The following is a 14,476-nucleotide window of genomic DNA, read 5'->3' as shown; positions in this document are numbered from 1 at the left end:
ATTAGCTTTTGTAATAAAAAGAATGTAGCCAAACATATGCGTTAGTGTAATAAACGACGCAACAAAATGTATTCTGTTTGTTTTAAGTAAAGGCCCAATATCTTTCTTTATGCATTTCTAACCCAAATATTTCTTTTTAATATGTCAAGCCCCATTTACTGATATTGGATAGGCTGGTATGACCATATTGTAACTGCAGAGTTTTTTTTCTTTTCACTTGCTACAATTTGTTAATTTATTCATTTATTTATTTTTTCACCCCCCTGTTAAATATAAACCGGCATGATGAGATGTTTATCTTGAATGCCGGTATAGAAAAGCGCTAAATAAATAAATAAATATGATTCATGGTTTCTTAGTTTGCAATGGTTATAATAACAAACACATAAACGTGCATAACTGAAAAAGTAGTACTGTGAAATTCTGACAAAAAAACTTACCAAAATCACTGCTGCAAATGGCCATTAAAAGCTCTGTATCATCGCATGGTCGGCACATAGCTGCAAAAATAAAAGGCTCAGTTACTGAAAGCACATGTTGCTGTACTATTTTATGACAAGAGTACAACCATAGTTGGAACAACTTCTACACAAAAAAATCTAGAACCTGACAACATAATAAATGTAAAAAATTAGATTTACAGCAAAACCATTCACATCAATATCTTTTTTAACAATAGCCCATGAAAGATTTTTGAAATGTTTTTCAATAAAAAATACATTCCTTTTTCCATTGTACATACATGTGTGTGTGTGTCATCCATGAGAGCCACTAAATATGACACCAGGTCATATTGCAGTCTGAACCTAAGGCCCTCTCCTCCACCCCTACTCTATCTCTCACCAGCCACTGGCCAATAAAATCAAATAATGGAAAGCTTCTAGCATGTTCATGACATGCCATTGAAAGGTCTGCCAACACTTAAAGATGAAGACTTTATACATCTATTCCTATGTCCCTGCTATACTCAAAAGATATCACATACTAATGCATGCAGCATTCAAATATATAAACAGAGCACAAGTTAATTTGATTTCAAAATGTACAGAACACTTTTCTGGGAGTTTAATACAGACAACCAGTAGTGCTGTGGTTATTACTTTAACTCTTCAACCCAATCTCTGAATTGCTTTACAATCACAGGGGTTTTCCCACCTTCATGTTTTTGTGTTGCTATGTCTGATAAGAACATACATCACCCGACATCACGAAACTGCAGGCAGAAAGTTTGGGGGGAAAAGTGTGAGCTTTCTTGCACTATTTCCTATGACTCGTGGGCATAGTAAGAAATGTCACACCTGCAGCTTCTCCTCCAAGCTCAACAGCCTCCTAGTGCAATGGCTCTGAACTATTTTTCTGTCATGACACACCTGACTGATAATACTTATGTGTGTGATACACTGCACACAATATTTAATATCTGTAGTAAAAAAAACCCCACACCTAGATATTTTATTTAAAAATGATTAATAAATATTTTAATTTTCTTGCATTTCAATAACTGCTTCTAAAAAAATTATTAAATTTTATTTTTTTCACAAAAGATTTAATATTTGCTTACTTCATCAGTGAAAAACCTGGGGCCAATGTGTTGCACATAGTTTTTGTTTTTGTTTTTTTTTATAGGGAGAAATTCTCATGCATCTCACTGTCAACCTCAAGAAATTCTAACCTCTTACTGGAGTTTATACAGAGCAGAATTAAGAAGTTTTACCTTTTCAACTTGCCATACAAAAAATATATTCAGATTCTGATATCCCCTCAGCAACAGCACTTGAAAATTCATCCCCTTCCAGACACTTTATAAAATAACGTGAAAACCTGCTAAAAAGACACTTAGATACACATATAGGATACCTGCCATACCATACACATATAGGATATCTGCCATACCATAAGAACACTACACCCAGGACTCAAACAGCAACAACCCTGCCTACGAAAAGGCAACCTATTGGAAAAAAACTAAACAAGCCAAAGTGCTATACCTCCCTAAACAGAACCTCTGTTCTAATCTATCACCTCTGTCACATATTCAGAACACAGACTGACCCTCACCCAATACAGAATAAGAGACTGTAAATTAGAATCAAGGATACAGACAAAAATCCAAACCCTTAGAAGCACTGGTGGTAGCGGTGGTGGTGAAGGAGTCAGGGGGGATATAGCATACCTGCAACATTTCTGGCGTGGGCTGGTGGCGCTAGTGATTGCCAGGGATGAGGGGAAAGTAGTAATGATGGGGAATTTGAAGAAACAGGTCCCCTGTTCTGCACTCTTCTCAAGCAGCAGACATGTGGCTGTTATAGAAATCATCAGCTTGCTATGTCAAGTTTTTGGTGCCACACCTCCCACCTATTGGTGCCACACTGGTTGAGAACTGCTGTCTTCAGTGAATCAGTCGCTAGGGAGATTTGAGGCATAAGCCCTGCTTACACATGCAGTTGCTGCCCGGCCTGCTAGGAAACATTACCTCTGTGTTAGAGAAAAACCTAGAAGTTCCAATACAGATTTATAGCTACTTGAAGATTTTCTACGAACCAGAATGACTGACTCTTTCAAGTGGTTCATCCTGAACCTACTACGTTTGGCACCACAGAACTGGGTTTAGATATATCGTGATTGTAATCTAGAAATCCAGCAATATAGCAAGGCAGAAGTGCTACCTTCACCAGGGAAGTCTGGCATGTAGGCAATTCTCACTGAGTAAACTTAAATCTGTGGTAGCTTATTTCTCCATCTGTCTTTCCTTAATAGCCAGTAGATTCATGGAGACTTTAGCCTTGATTGTGTGCTATGGAATACTGTTTCTGCTGCTTAGAAATTAAGTGGCACAAAAGAGCTGCCTGTCATTTCTCTCTGAGAAAGTCTGAGATACAATGCTTCCACATCCCATTCCAGGTACGATCTTTATCAAACTAGGTTTCCGGAGTGGTACATAAGCATGTGTGAAACAATATGCTTCAGCCAGGAGAGTGCTCCCTTGGAATGAGTAGGAATAGAACATCATCTATGTCCGTTATACCCGCCTTTCCTTTAAAAGTGGCTTTATACATGTTATGAACTCTTGTTGTTATGTTAGTCCACTTGAATATGTAGAAATAAGGGGACAATAAACAAGCTATATTTGATATCTTTTTCTTGGACTAACTCAATTTTGACCAGCTCTTGAAAGCAAGTCACAGGTATCACCAGTGGTAGATGTAACCCTTCTGCTGCTCCCTAGGCATAGATAGCTGCCCTCCCAAATTTGCATCCACTTGTGAGAAAGTCTCCTCTCTGAAGTCGAGTTGTGGCCACTGGATGATGATGGGTCAGAAAGCCGCCCTAATAGAAAAGACCAGAGCAGCACAGGAGTGGCCGCTGAAGCTACTTCGGTGACAGGTTTGGTCTCCGGTGGCAGGGCGGCTCCCCAGGGCCAGTTTTAGGGGGGGTGCAGGTATATAAGGCACCATACTCAATGGGGCACCACTGCCCCCCCCCCCCCCCACTCTTCTGCACCCACAGTGTGTAGGCAAGAGACTCACACTGTGCAGGAGGAAGGAGAGGTGATGGTGATGGTGCAGGAGAAGGGAGGCTTTTCTTTGTGGTGGAAGCAGGAGCCTGCTGTGAGGAGGAGAGGGTTGCTGCTGGGCAGGAAAGTGGAGAGAAAAAAAAATAAAAGGATGCTGGGGGGATGCTGGGCATTGTGGGCATAGGGAACGGAGAGCAGGGCAGAGGGGATACTGGCACTGGGCGGAGGGTATGGGGAGGGAGTGATGGGCACTGGGCAGAGGGTATGGGGAAGGAGTGATGGGCACGCTGTCGCAGAGCCACTGCTGAACGAGAGAGGGTCGTGCCAGATCTGTCACCAAAGGAAGCACCAGTTTCAGTTTTCGCACAGGGCATCAATTTGCTTACAGCCAGCCCTATTGCTGTCCTAGGCAGCTTCCTACCCTGCCCATTGGGAAGTCTGTCAAGAGTTATCCCCTACAACTTGTTTGCTGACCCTTATTTCTAGGCAGTGATACAAATAGGTAGGTACAGTTAGTTATGGAGTCCCACAAAGAAATTTTCTGCTGATACACAGTACTTGCAGAGTCAGGGTTCAGCTTTCTTCATTCAGTCAGCCTACAGGATATAGCAGGGGAGAGGCTCATGAAGGAGCAGAGTAATTGTTTTCTTCTTTATTGTGTGCTCTCTAGTCCCAATCTCACACCTCTTCCCCAAGTCCTCATGTCAACACCAACAAGTTTCCTGTACAGGGCAGTGGATGCTTGAGATTGTACGGAAAGGTTGTTTATAGCAGTTAAAAAAGCTCTTTGAAATTCAAATATGGTCAACTCTACTTATTTCTCTGATTCATGCAACCCACCTTCTGCTTTTCTTAAACACTTTGGGGCAGATTTTTTAAATTATGTGCGGGGGTGTACATTTGTGCACACTACCCGGCACACACAAATGTACACCCGATTTTATAACATGCGCGCGCTGCCGCGCGCATGTTATAAAATCCAGGGATTGGCCCAATGACTTTCCCCCTCCCCCCCCCACCTTTCCCTCCCTTCCCCTATCTATCCCACCCCCAGCCCTACCTAAATCCCCCCCCCACCTTATTTTGTTGAGTTACGCCTGCAAGTTACGCACGCAAGTTACGCCTGTCTCTGGCAGGCGTAACTTGCGTGCGCCGGCTGTCTGCTGTCAGGGCACTCGGCCACGCTCCCGGACCGCAGCCCCTCCCACGTCCCAGGGCTTGCGCGCGCCACCAAAGGCTTGGCGCGCGGGGGGGGGGGTGTTTAAGGGTTACGCGCATAGCCCTTTTAAAATCCACCCCATTGCTTCTGGAACAAAGATTTAATTTTTGTCTGAGTCACCGATTAGGTAAACTGTTGATTCTTTACCACTTTATTTAAAGCATGGGTGTCCAACGCCAGTCCTTGAGGGCCGCAAACGGATCTGATTTTCAGAGTAACCCTAATGAATATGCATGACATAAATTTGCATGCACTGCCTCAATTGTATGCAGATCTGTCTCATGAATGTTCATTAGAGATATCCTAAAAACCAGACAGGTTTGTGGTTCTCAAGGACCAGAGTTGGACAATCCTGATTTTAAAGTTTCTTAAGCCCACCTACAACCCACCTAATTTAATTCCTTCCTATTTTAAACCTCCTTGCTCACTTAACTCAAAACCTCTTATATGTTTCTGCTGTGTGTCTTGTCAGTCTTGAATAGATTGAAAGCTCCAAGGAGTGGGGACTGTTCATATGTCACTGTTCAGTGCTGTCTGCATCTGATATGTGCTATTCAAATGACCAATAATGATAAATGAATGGCATATTTTTATGATGTGAGTCACTTGTATATGAAGGTGATATAAAGTTTATTTTTATAACACAAAATCACTACCAGAAGAAGGAACAACTCTATGCTAAGTACCTGGTTTCAGGCTCTAAGGAACATCTTAGCCAGTCTTGGTGCATCAATGCAAAATTTGGAAAGTGGATTAGACAAGTCAGGGCTCATTGGGCTGTTGAGGATCTGAAGCTGCAAGTGAAAACTACGGTAAATACAGAGCTGCCAGATCCTGTAGGAAGTTCAGACCAGTCCTGTTTTTTTAACTTGCACATCAGTGCATTCTGGTATTTGTAGTCTCTGCTTCTACTATGTGAAATCAACACTGCAAATACCAGAATACAGCAGGATGATGTTTGCCAAAAGCAGGACTGGCCTAAAATTTTACTTCCAGGAATTGGGTGACTTGGAAGCTATGAACATTTTCTTTTGATACATACATTATCCAACTGTAAATAGATCTGATAATAAAAATCCTAAGCTATCCCATTTGAATAGTAGGCACTATATACATGAAAAAAATGTTTGTGGTAACATAGTAAATGATAATGTAGTGTGGTTGCCATCCATATTAGTCCACTTGATACTTGGAAATAAAGGTTAATGCATAAAAACAAAATAAAACCCAAATATATACGGTTTTGTATTAACTTAAAACGTTTCTTGACTAGCTTAGAGGAACAGAATCTATAAAAATATATCACCTTACATATTTTTTTTGTTAACCTTTATTCCCATATAGTAAATGATGGCAAATAACGGGCAATTTCCCCATTCAGTCTTCCCGGGGGGGGGGGGGGTGACAGAGCCAGTACAATCCCGGTAAGAATCTACTTGCACTCCGATTTCCAGGTGTGATGTGATACCCCTATGCAAATCATAATGCAAACAGAAGTGTCTCCAACACACACCACAATAGTCTACAATAAGCACAATGGGTCAACATCGCCAAAATTAAATCTGTATACCGGTTGGGGCATGTTCCTGCATTTTGAAATGTTGGTTTAATTTTGGCGATGTTGACCCATTGTGTTTGCTATAGCCAAATGTAATATTCCCTAATCATCAAAAGTAAACGGATGCCAGTAAGCCTTCAGGTCAGAACTGGCACTTGAATTGGTGTATTCCCATTGGCGGCAGGACCTCGGCCTATCTTTCATTAAAGCCCATGGAATGATCATTTGGGGAGGGGGGGGGGGGAGATATCTTGGCAGCATGCAGGCATCGTTACCTTCCGCCAGGGCGATTTGCTGGCGCTCCGGAGCCTGGCCTTGCCCGCTGAGCAGCTCGTACTGGAAGGCGACAGCCCTGCGACCGAGGTCGAGCTGCGGGCTGGCCTGCAGGAAGAGGGCCACGCGCCGCGGCTGCTCGGAGCCGAAGCAGCGCACTTGCTGCAGGCGCGCCTCGTCGTCCGCCTCGTTCACCAACAGCAGCAGCTGCCCCGTGCGCTCCACGTACACGTTGGCGCCCCGGAAGCCGCGCGCCGGCTTGATGCACACCGTAGTGGGGCCCGAGGCCAGGTGGGGCTCGAGGAGCACGCGAAGAGCGCGCGCCGGGTACAGCCATTCCAGCGAGCCCTCCGTGCAGCGCAGGCGCACCTGCTCCACGGTGCGCGAACGGGGCTCGGCGCTCAGCCCGCTGCAAGGCAAAACAAAAAAAGCGAAAGAGAGCATCAGATGCGGGGCGGGCACAGGTCGAGAACGTGGCAACAGGAAGCGCTTTTTCTTTCTTGGTCTTGTGGTGATTGCAAAGTTTTCTGTAGCAACGTCAACTCCACTTCTGGCGACCATTGCTTGCATTCACAGTTTATGATACATTTCTTTATGTGAGGTCACGTATCTCGATTCAATCCAATATACTAACAGGTGAATTATCAAAAGGATTTACGAGTGTAAATGTAACTACTATAGTTTCAATTTTCAAAAGCCATTTACATGTGTAAAGTGCATTTAGTCGAGTAAAACCCAGTGTTACGCATGTAAGCGCTTTTTAAAATCAACAACAGATTTTAGAGCATGCACAGCTTGATCTCTGTTTTGCGGCATATCCCTACTTATTAAATGTTTTGATATACATTACCAAATGTTAGGTAAATCGGCAAGGATTGTTCGTGAGGTCACTGTACCTGGACCTTTCTGTTTTGTGCCAGCTTAATAATAGTAATTTGCATTTCTAATCCCTTTTTCAAATAATGTTCAAGGTGTTTTACAGCATTATTAGTAATTCAAGTACATGAAGTCCTTTCTCCAAAGAGCTTACAATCAAAGTAGGTACCTGAGGCAACAGGAGATAGTGACTCCACAAGGAGTGTCTTAGTTGTGGAGAATGTTCATTGCTTTGCTGAAAAAGGGCCTAGACATATGGAAAGTATTTTATTAGGGATCTTGTCTTGCATTCTTCTGCCAGTGATTAGTGAGGCCACTGCCTGCGACTTCCTCCCAGCTTTGGACCGTCTAAGGTTCTAAGCTTGTTTCCCTATAGGAACAACATGGGAAAACCCTTTAGTACATCTGGCCCTAAAGAAGAGTAATAGGGCCTTTGGCAGGGGACAAGGGCAGAGGTCTATGGGCTCCTCAAAGAAAAGCTCCTCATCCTTATTCCTTTCTGTTTACTTCCATTCATTGTTTTGATTTCTGTTCACTAAAACTTTAGAATTGTTTTTAAAAGAGAAATTTAGCACCTCATTTTTTGAACGCTGATTTTTAGCTTCTAGACAAGGACAGAAAGGTTACTGATTCACTAGCTTAGTCCAGTAAAAAGGTATCCCCCTACTGCTTGTTTGCTGACCCTTATTTCTACAAGTGATATGATATTCCTTTTCTTATGCATAGAATGGTCACTGAAGCATATTATCCCATTTTCTCTAACCCTACTTTTAAAGCTGAAAATACTGTGGGAGCAGTGGGAATTGTCACCTGAGCTTACTTAATTACTACAGAACCAACATTGCTGAGGAAGTAAAAAGCAGTTTTTCTCTGCATCATAACACTCATCAGTCCCTATATACACCTGGATTTCCAAACCTTGTTTCCTTTGATGAGACACCAAGATCACAGCCGACTTATCCAGGCTGTGCAGTGTGAGCCCAGCAAATAAGATTTTGTTTTGCAGATTAAGCAAAACATAAAGTGAAGAAAGAAAGTGGCTATAAAATATCCTGGGCTTATTTCTTTTTTACAGATTGTAGTTTAGTCCCACAGTGCACTAAACTAATAGTTCCCCACGTTCTTGGTTTTTTAGTAGCTGATAAGAGAGCTGGATCAAGAGGTAGGCGAGCAAGGCACTGGTCTAGTGCACAGCAGAGGCACAAGAGTGGGAGCCAACTTTTCAGAATGATTGGGGGGCAAAACAACACAAATTATCCCTCATTAGATACAGTGAAAGAGTTTGCTCAATATTGGGGGTGCTCAAGCACCTAACAGAGTTGGCACTTACAGCAACAAGCAATTAAAGCAATAAGAGTTACATTATAATCAGCATCAAATTTGCAATTGTACATTTAGTTTTACTACTTGTGCATTTCATTTTGCTTCTGCATTGTAAATTACTTTTTGAGAGGCAAACTGTATACGGGATACCCTCATTGGGGAGGAGGGGTGCAATGGTCAAATCTTGCCTAGGGCGCAAAAAACCCCAAAAACCTTGTTCCTGCTTTGTCTGATGCCCTGCTCCCTCTTATCTTGGGCAAATCTCCAGGAGATTCCTGACAGCTCTAGGGCAGGAACTGAAAGACTTGCAGACAGCAGCGCGGTAGCGTGGCCGGGCGGGAGAGATGGGGGAGCTGAATCAGGGGTGTCGGTGGGAACCTATTCCCTGTGGCTCTCTTCCCTTACCTGCCTCTCCAGCTGCAGCGATCGGCGGCACATCTGTGGCTCGGGCTGCCCAGCAGCAGCAGCAGCACCACGGGCCAGCACTTCTTGCTAGCTGTCATCAGGACCGTCTGCAGCAGCAGAGGGAGGGGGTGGGAAAAGGAAGGAAGAGGTTAGCCCTGCGGCACAGGCCTGGGCTTCGGGCTCTGCATGAGGCTGGCGTACAGCGCCTTGTTTCCTGTGCTCTGATTAGACACAGGACATTGGCCGGGTCGCCTTTCAAGTGTGCGCCTTTTTGTGAGGGGGTGGGTTTTTTGGGGGTTTGTTTTTTTTTGAGTCTTTGGAAAAACCGGGCTGGGATTCTCAAGTCTGATCCTTGGAGGAGCCGATGGGGGTCGAACATTAGATCTAGTACATGGATTTGTCCTGAATCTTTGGGACAACCGACGGAAACAAACCTAAAAAAAAAAAAAGAAAAGCATCTTTGGAATGATAATGAACACTGATGACTGACCACAGGAAATCTCATGGTCTATTGGAATTAATTAAAACCTTCTATAGCATAACAGCTTATTGTTAAAAGAGGCTGTTTCTTACTGAATTTCAATGCAGAAGAAAAAAGGACGATTATTTCTTGACTTGGACAAACATATTTTCATGAAATAGAATTAGCACAGAATCGGTAAAATAGTCTTAAGGAACAACCATTGACCGCAAATGATTTGCTAGGCAAACTATATTGAGCGAGTTTATGGGAAATTGTGATTTAGGTATTGGGAGTTTTCGTTTCTTAATAATTCTTAAAACATGTTAGGAAGTTTTTTGTTACTAAAAGTAGTTTAAAAACTCCAGGTACAGATAACAATGAAAAGATGCTATGAAGAGACAATATTAGGAAAATGATCATATTTATACAATTTTGCTAAATGCTAGGGGCTTTTTAGCATTTAAAATGCTGTATGTGATTAAAGAAAATGATTTATTCTACGTCCATTAGAAATTATTGATCATATTTTTTTAAAGATAATTTAAAAAAATTATTTGTTAAAGAACTATTGCTGAGAAAGCACCTATTGATAGTTTTCTAAGTCGGTTTAATATTTTTCTCTTTAATAAATATGTAAAGTCTCATGAATACAAACACAAGGTTCAAAAATAAAGTAATGATTTAAAAAAAAAAAAAAGTCTTTTATGGCCTATGCTGAACCCCTCCTTTGATAAACTATTTCAAAGTGATTAATATCGGTTACTCACTGGAGTTTGAAACAAACAAAAAAATATGTCAATGTAATCAAAAGAGAACACTGAATGATGGATGGAAATTCAATTGCTTTTTTTTTTTCCCCTCCAGTGTCCCTGCCGAAGAAAGCATTGGGGGATTGTCATGCTAAGAGCTGTACTGTGCCTTCCAGTAATTTGATTTCCATGTGCAATGCCCTTTCCATATTTTAAATATCTGGCGTGGGGCGCTCTCCTCCTGCACGCAGAGCTGGGAGTTTTATGTGGGCTCTAGCGTGGAATTGGGATTTTGCGCATCATGTGTCTGCACTCTGCTGGGTGGCACATACTCCGATCTAAAGGTCATTGTTTTTTTTATCAATGAGACGGTCCCCAGGACACCGCAGGCTCCAGAGCCATCTGTTACCTCGTTGGTAACAGAGGATTTTCGCCTTGTGCACAGCTGCAGGGAGAGATGAAGCCCAGAGAGGGCTGTGGTGAATATAAGGCGGCAGGCTAGCCTTCTGGGAGCCACTTCTGGAACTTAGGTGGGCAGAGAGAGAGCCCAGATCAGCTGGCTTCCTCCCAATAGCCCATCACCATCTGCAGCATCTTGACAGAAGACATATTTCCCGCCTTCCTCCCTTTCCCCCCCCCCCCTAAAGGTTTCTTTATATTAGCAACAATAATATTGTTGAACAATAATAAAATACCCCGAGCGTATCATAGTTTGCTTTTCCATCTTCCTTTATTAATACAAACTGTGATTACTTTTGGGACAATCTGTGCTTTTATTTAGGATGGGTGTATTCAGTGAATATTAGCTGAAAGTCAACATGTGGTTTCTTAGCCCTCTGAAAGTTGAGTAATGGAAGGTATAAATAAAATAGGACGCTAATGCGACATATGGTTATAAAGTATAAAATAATTTCTAAATTACCATATTATGCATAGTACCTTAGATCTATACATTACGAACGTTATCTCACAAGGTATATACAATTAAAAGTTGTTTCTTATGTCCTGGATTTACTAAAGATCTTTTTTTTTTTTTTCTGTAGAGTTAGGAGGACAGAAGACTCTCAAGGGGATATATATTTTCTTTAATGATATAATTGCATTTTTGCAATTTATTTTATTGTAGTCCACGGAGGGCTATCTAATGTATAGTCAAATTTGAAAGAACGAATAGATAAAATGCATCCCAGCGTTTCAAACTCCTTTTACCTCAGAGCTTAGTGCGAAGTCCAAGGAAAGGTTCAGAGGTCGGCACCGAGGGGGCCATACATGTAAAATGGATTACGCAATGTACTTTGCATTATGGTGTGCTTAAGGTGTATAAAGCAAAAGCCAAGCTGAAGCACCAGGCTGCTGTCCAGAAAAAACGAAGGTTACAGTAATTGTGGGCATACCCACCTCTTGATGCAAGTAAGGTATTCACTCCCAAATGGTTACAGGTCAGTTGCATGATTTCACCACTAAACAAACTGTAGCTGCTCCAAGCAGTAACAATGCTGCTGGTTAGCCCTTAGTCACTCTGCCCACAGGCAGCTCTTCGGGGCTGTTGATAAATGGAAAGCTATATCAAGCTGAAAGCAGATCAAACTCGTATCAGGCTGGCCAGTCCTAGGCCTAGGCATAGCCCAATTTGGTTTAGTTTAGTTTATTCTTATTCGATTTACCGCCTTTTAAAAAGAACATCAAAGCGGTTTACATTGGAATAAAGCACAAATAAAAACATAAATACCGTCATCCTACAACATAAGAAATGCCATGCTGGGTCAGCCCAAGGGCCGTCGAGCCCAGCACCCTGACTCCAGTCGTGGTCAGTATGGTTCACAGTAAATCTGCTTCTTGTTACTCCAAGGATAGCAATAGCTGGACTTTCTCTCCAGGAACTTGTCTGGGCTTCACACGTTTTCCAAATTTTAAATAATTAGATTCCAGTCGGATCTCTGAAGGAGGTGCAGTCCACAAACCTGCTGCTCGATAGCTATAAGCTGAGCGCCTGCTATTTAAGTATGATTTGTGACGACAGAAGGACCCCTAGAAGAACTTGCTGAGAAGAACACATGAGACCCAGGTTCAAATCTCCTTGCTGGAGGGGTAAGCGAGTTGGGCAGATCCCAGAACTGATGCACGCTGGGCCAGCAATAGGGAAGACCATTGTACTGCTGCTGCTTACCTGTTGCATGCATTTTTTTTCTTAGTAGTTATTCATATCCTATTTTGTTCTTTTGTAGGCAAGAAAATTACCAGAAGTCCATTAGTCAAATTAGAATACAATTGATTGGTACCAGTAATTTAGAAGAGAAATACAATTTTAGCATATACATTTTTAATCAACCCTGCATAAGGATACACAAATAGTACTTCCTTACTTTAGCAAGCAAAACTCTTAACTGGTCCTAGCAAACCAAACTTTTTTTGAAGCAGGATCAGTACATAGCAAAGATCAATATTTACAGCCTATAGGGGGGAAAAAAATAACATATCAATAATTCAACATCAGTCATGACTAGCATTGAAGACAAGTCTCAAGAGATTTGCTTCCCCGTCCTCAACAAGAGGAGAAGGCTCACCTGAGGCCGGGGAGGAAGTCTTACTGTGAAAAGGCAAAGATCTATGGCTGTTTGGGCAGCAGTCACAAGAAGCGCAAATTACCAAACATTATAGACTCTTATGAACAGCATCAGCATTTTTCTGAACAAATATATGCACTGCTAATCTACAGTCTCCCCACTGTACAACAGTACCCGATCTGTTTCCTTTACTATCTGCAACATAACTTGCTGAACTTCAGCTTCCTGCTGTTGATCACTGGGATAATTCCGTCCAGATTTGTAGCCCTGATAAAACAATTCCTTCCTTCCCTGATTGTCTTACACCCATATTTTCTAACTTGCATATAACCTTTTGATTTAAAAAGTCATATTTAAACTAAAGGGGGGGGGGGGGGAATGCTGATTGTTTTGTTGTGTTCCTGCTCTTCATGGTGATTTCCAGTGGATGATTAACTTTTCTGCCTAAAATAGGCTGTTAGCATTGAAATGAAATCCCTTATAGTAACTTTGCACTGTTTGTAATTGCACTTATGGTAACCTACTCATATGAAGCATTTCTAAATTGTTTCAGTGTGAGAAGTGTTGGAGGAGCTGGGACGTATAAAGTCCCGTAAACAGTGATTAAAAGTTAATATTTTTACATAAATCAGTTCTATTCATTTTATTTTACAAACGTATATTCCTCTAAATTCCAATAAAATTGACCACAGTGGATTATAATAAAAACATTAGAGGAGTGAAAAGAAATCCTTTTCTCTCTGGTCCTGTAAAATTAAGGACCAACAAACAAATTGTAGGTGAGACCTTTTAAGTGGACTAAATAAAAACTTTTGGGACAAGAGTTATTCTCTCCTTCCCCTAGGCCTAAAACTGGAGAGCCACTCTAGTGTGTAAAAAAAAACAAAAAAACCCACAAAACATTTTCTAAAAGCTAACAAATAGTCAAAATTTATAGGTTTGTCTGAAGATAAGTAGGCACACAAGAATAAATACACATATTTAAGCAAGCTTAAATGTCATTTTTTGGTTTAAATCTTTTTATTAAAGTTAAGAGCTAAAAGTACACAATGCAACAAAACTTAGTCTGAAACCAGTCAAAGATGTACAGCTTTCAAACGAATTTAATGACTCCTTTCAATTTTCTTCTTAGAAACATAATGGCGGAAAAAGACCAAATGGCACACATAACCTGTCCATCCATACGACTCAGCATCACAATCCCTACCACTCCCCCAGAGATTTTCTGTGATTGCCCCATGTTTTCTTGAATTCAGATACTATCCTTGTCTTCAACCACCGCCACTGAAAGGCAGTTCCATGCATCCACCACCCTTTTTATAAATAAATACTCAACTCACTTTCATCCTCATCACATGATCCCTCATTCCAGAGTCTCCTTTCCACTGAAAGAGATTTACCTCCTGTGACTTGATACCTTTGATGTATTTAAATGTTTTTGTCACATCTCCCTTATCTCGCCTTTCCTCTAGGGCTGCACATCAAAATGGCACCATATGCTCTGGAGGAACAATGACAGTGATGTCACTCCA

The 14,476-nt window shown here is 41.7% G+C and overlaps 1 protein-coding gene across 2 annotated transcripts in view; it reads right to left on the bottom strand.

The window, feature by feature from the left end:
• Window positions 1–7,171, bottom strand: part of LOC115090968 (meteorin-like protein) — a 66,315-nt gene extending 59,144 nt beyond the window's left edge. The window contains exons 1-2 of one of the 2 annotated variants that reach the window (XM_029600698.1): window positions 6,567–7,171; window positions 441–500 (exon numbers count right to left, since the gene is read on the bottom strand). In XM_029600698.1, coding sequence (XP_029456558.1) covers window positions 441–500; window positions 6,567–7,134 — 628 coding nt within the window. In that variant the 5' untranslated portion in view covers window positions 7,135–7,171. The remainder of the gene's footprint in view (window positions 1–440; window positions 501–6,566) is intronic. The other variant, XM_029600697.1, reaches the window with a different exon arrangement.
• Window positions 7,172–14,476: the final 7,305 nt, after the last annotated feature.

Source organism: Rhinatrema bivittatum, chromosome 4 (assembly GCF_901001135.1).
Source record: "Rhinatrema bivittatum chromosome 4, aRhiBiv1.1, whole genome shotgun sequence".
In the NCBI taxonomy this organism is placed as follows: domain Eukaryota; kingdom Metazoa; phylum Chordata; class Amphibia; order Gymnophiona; family Rhinatrematidae; genus Rhinatrema; species Rhinatrema bivittatum.
The sequence above is the reverse complement of the archived record's forward strand: the minus strand, read 5'-3'. Positions and strand labels throughout refer to the sequence as shown.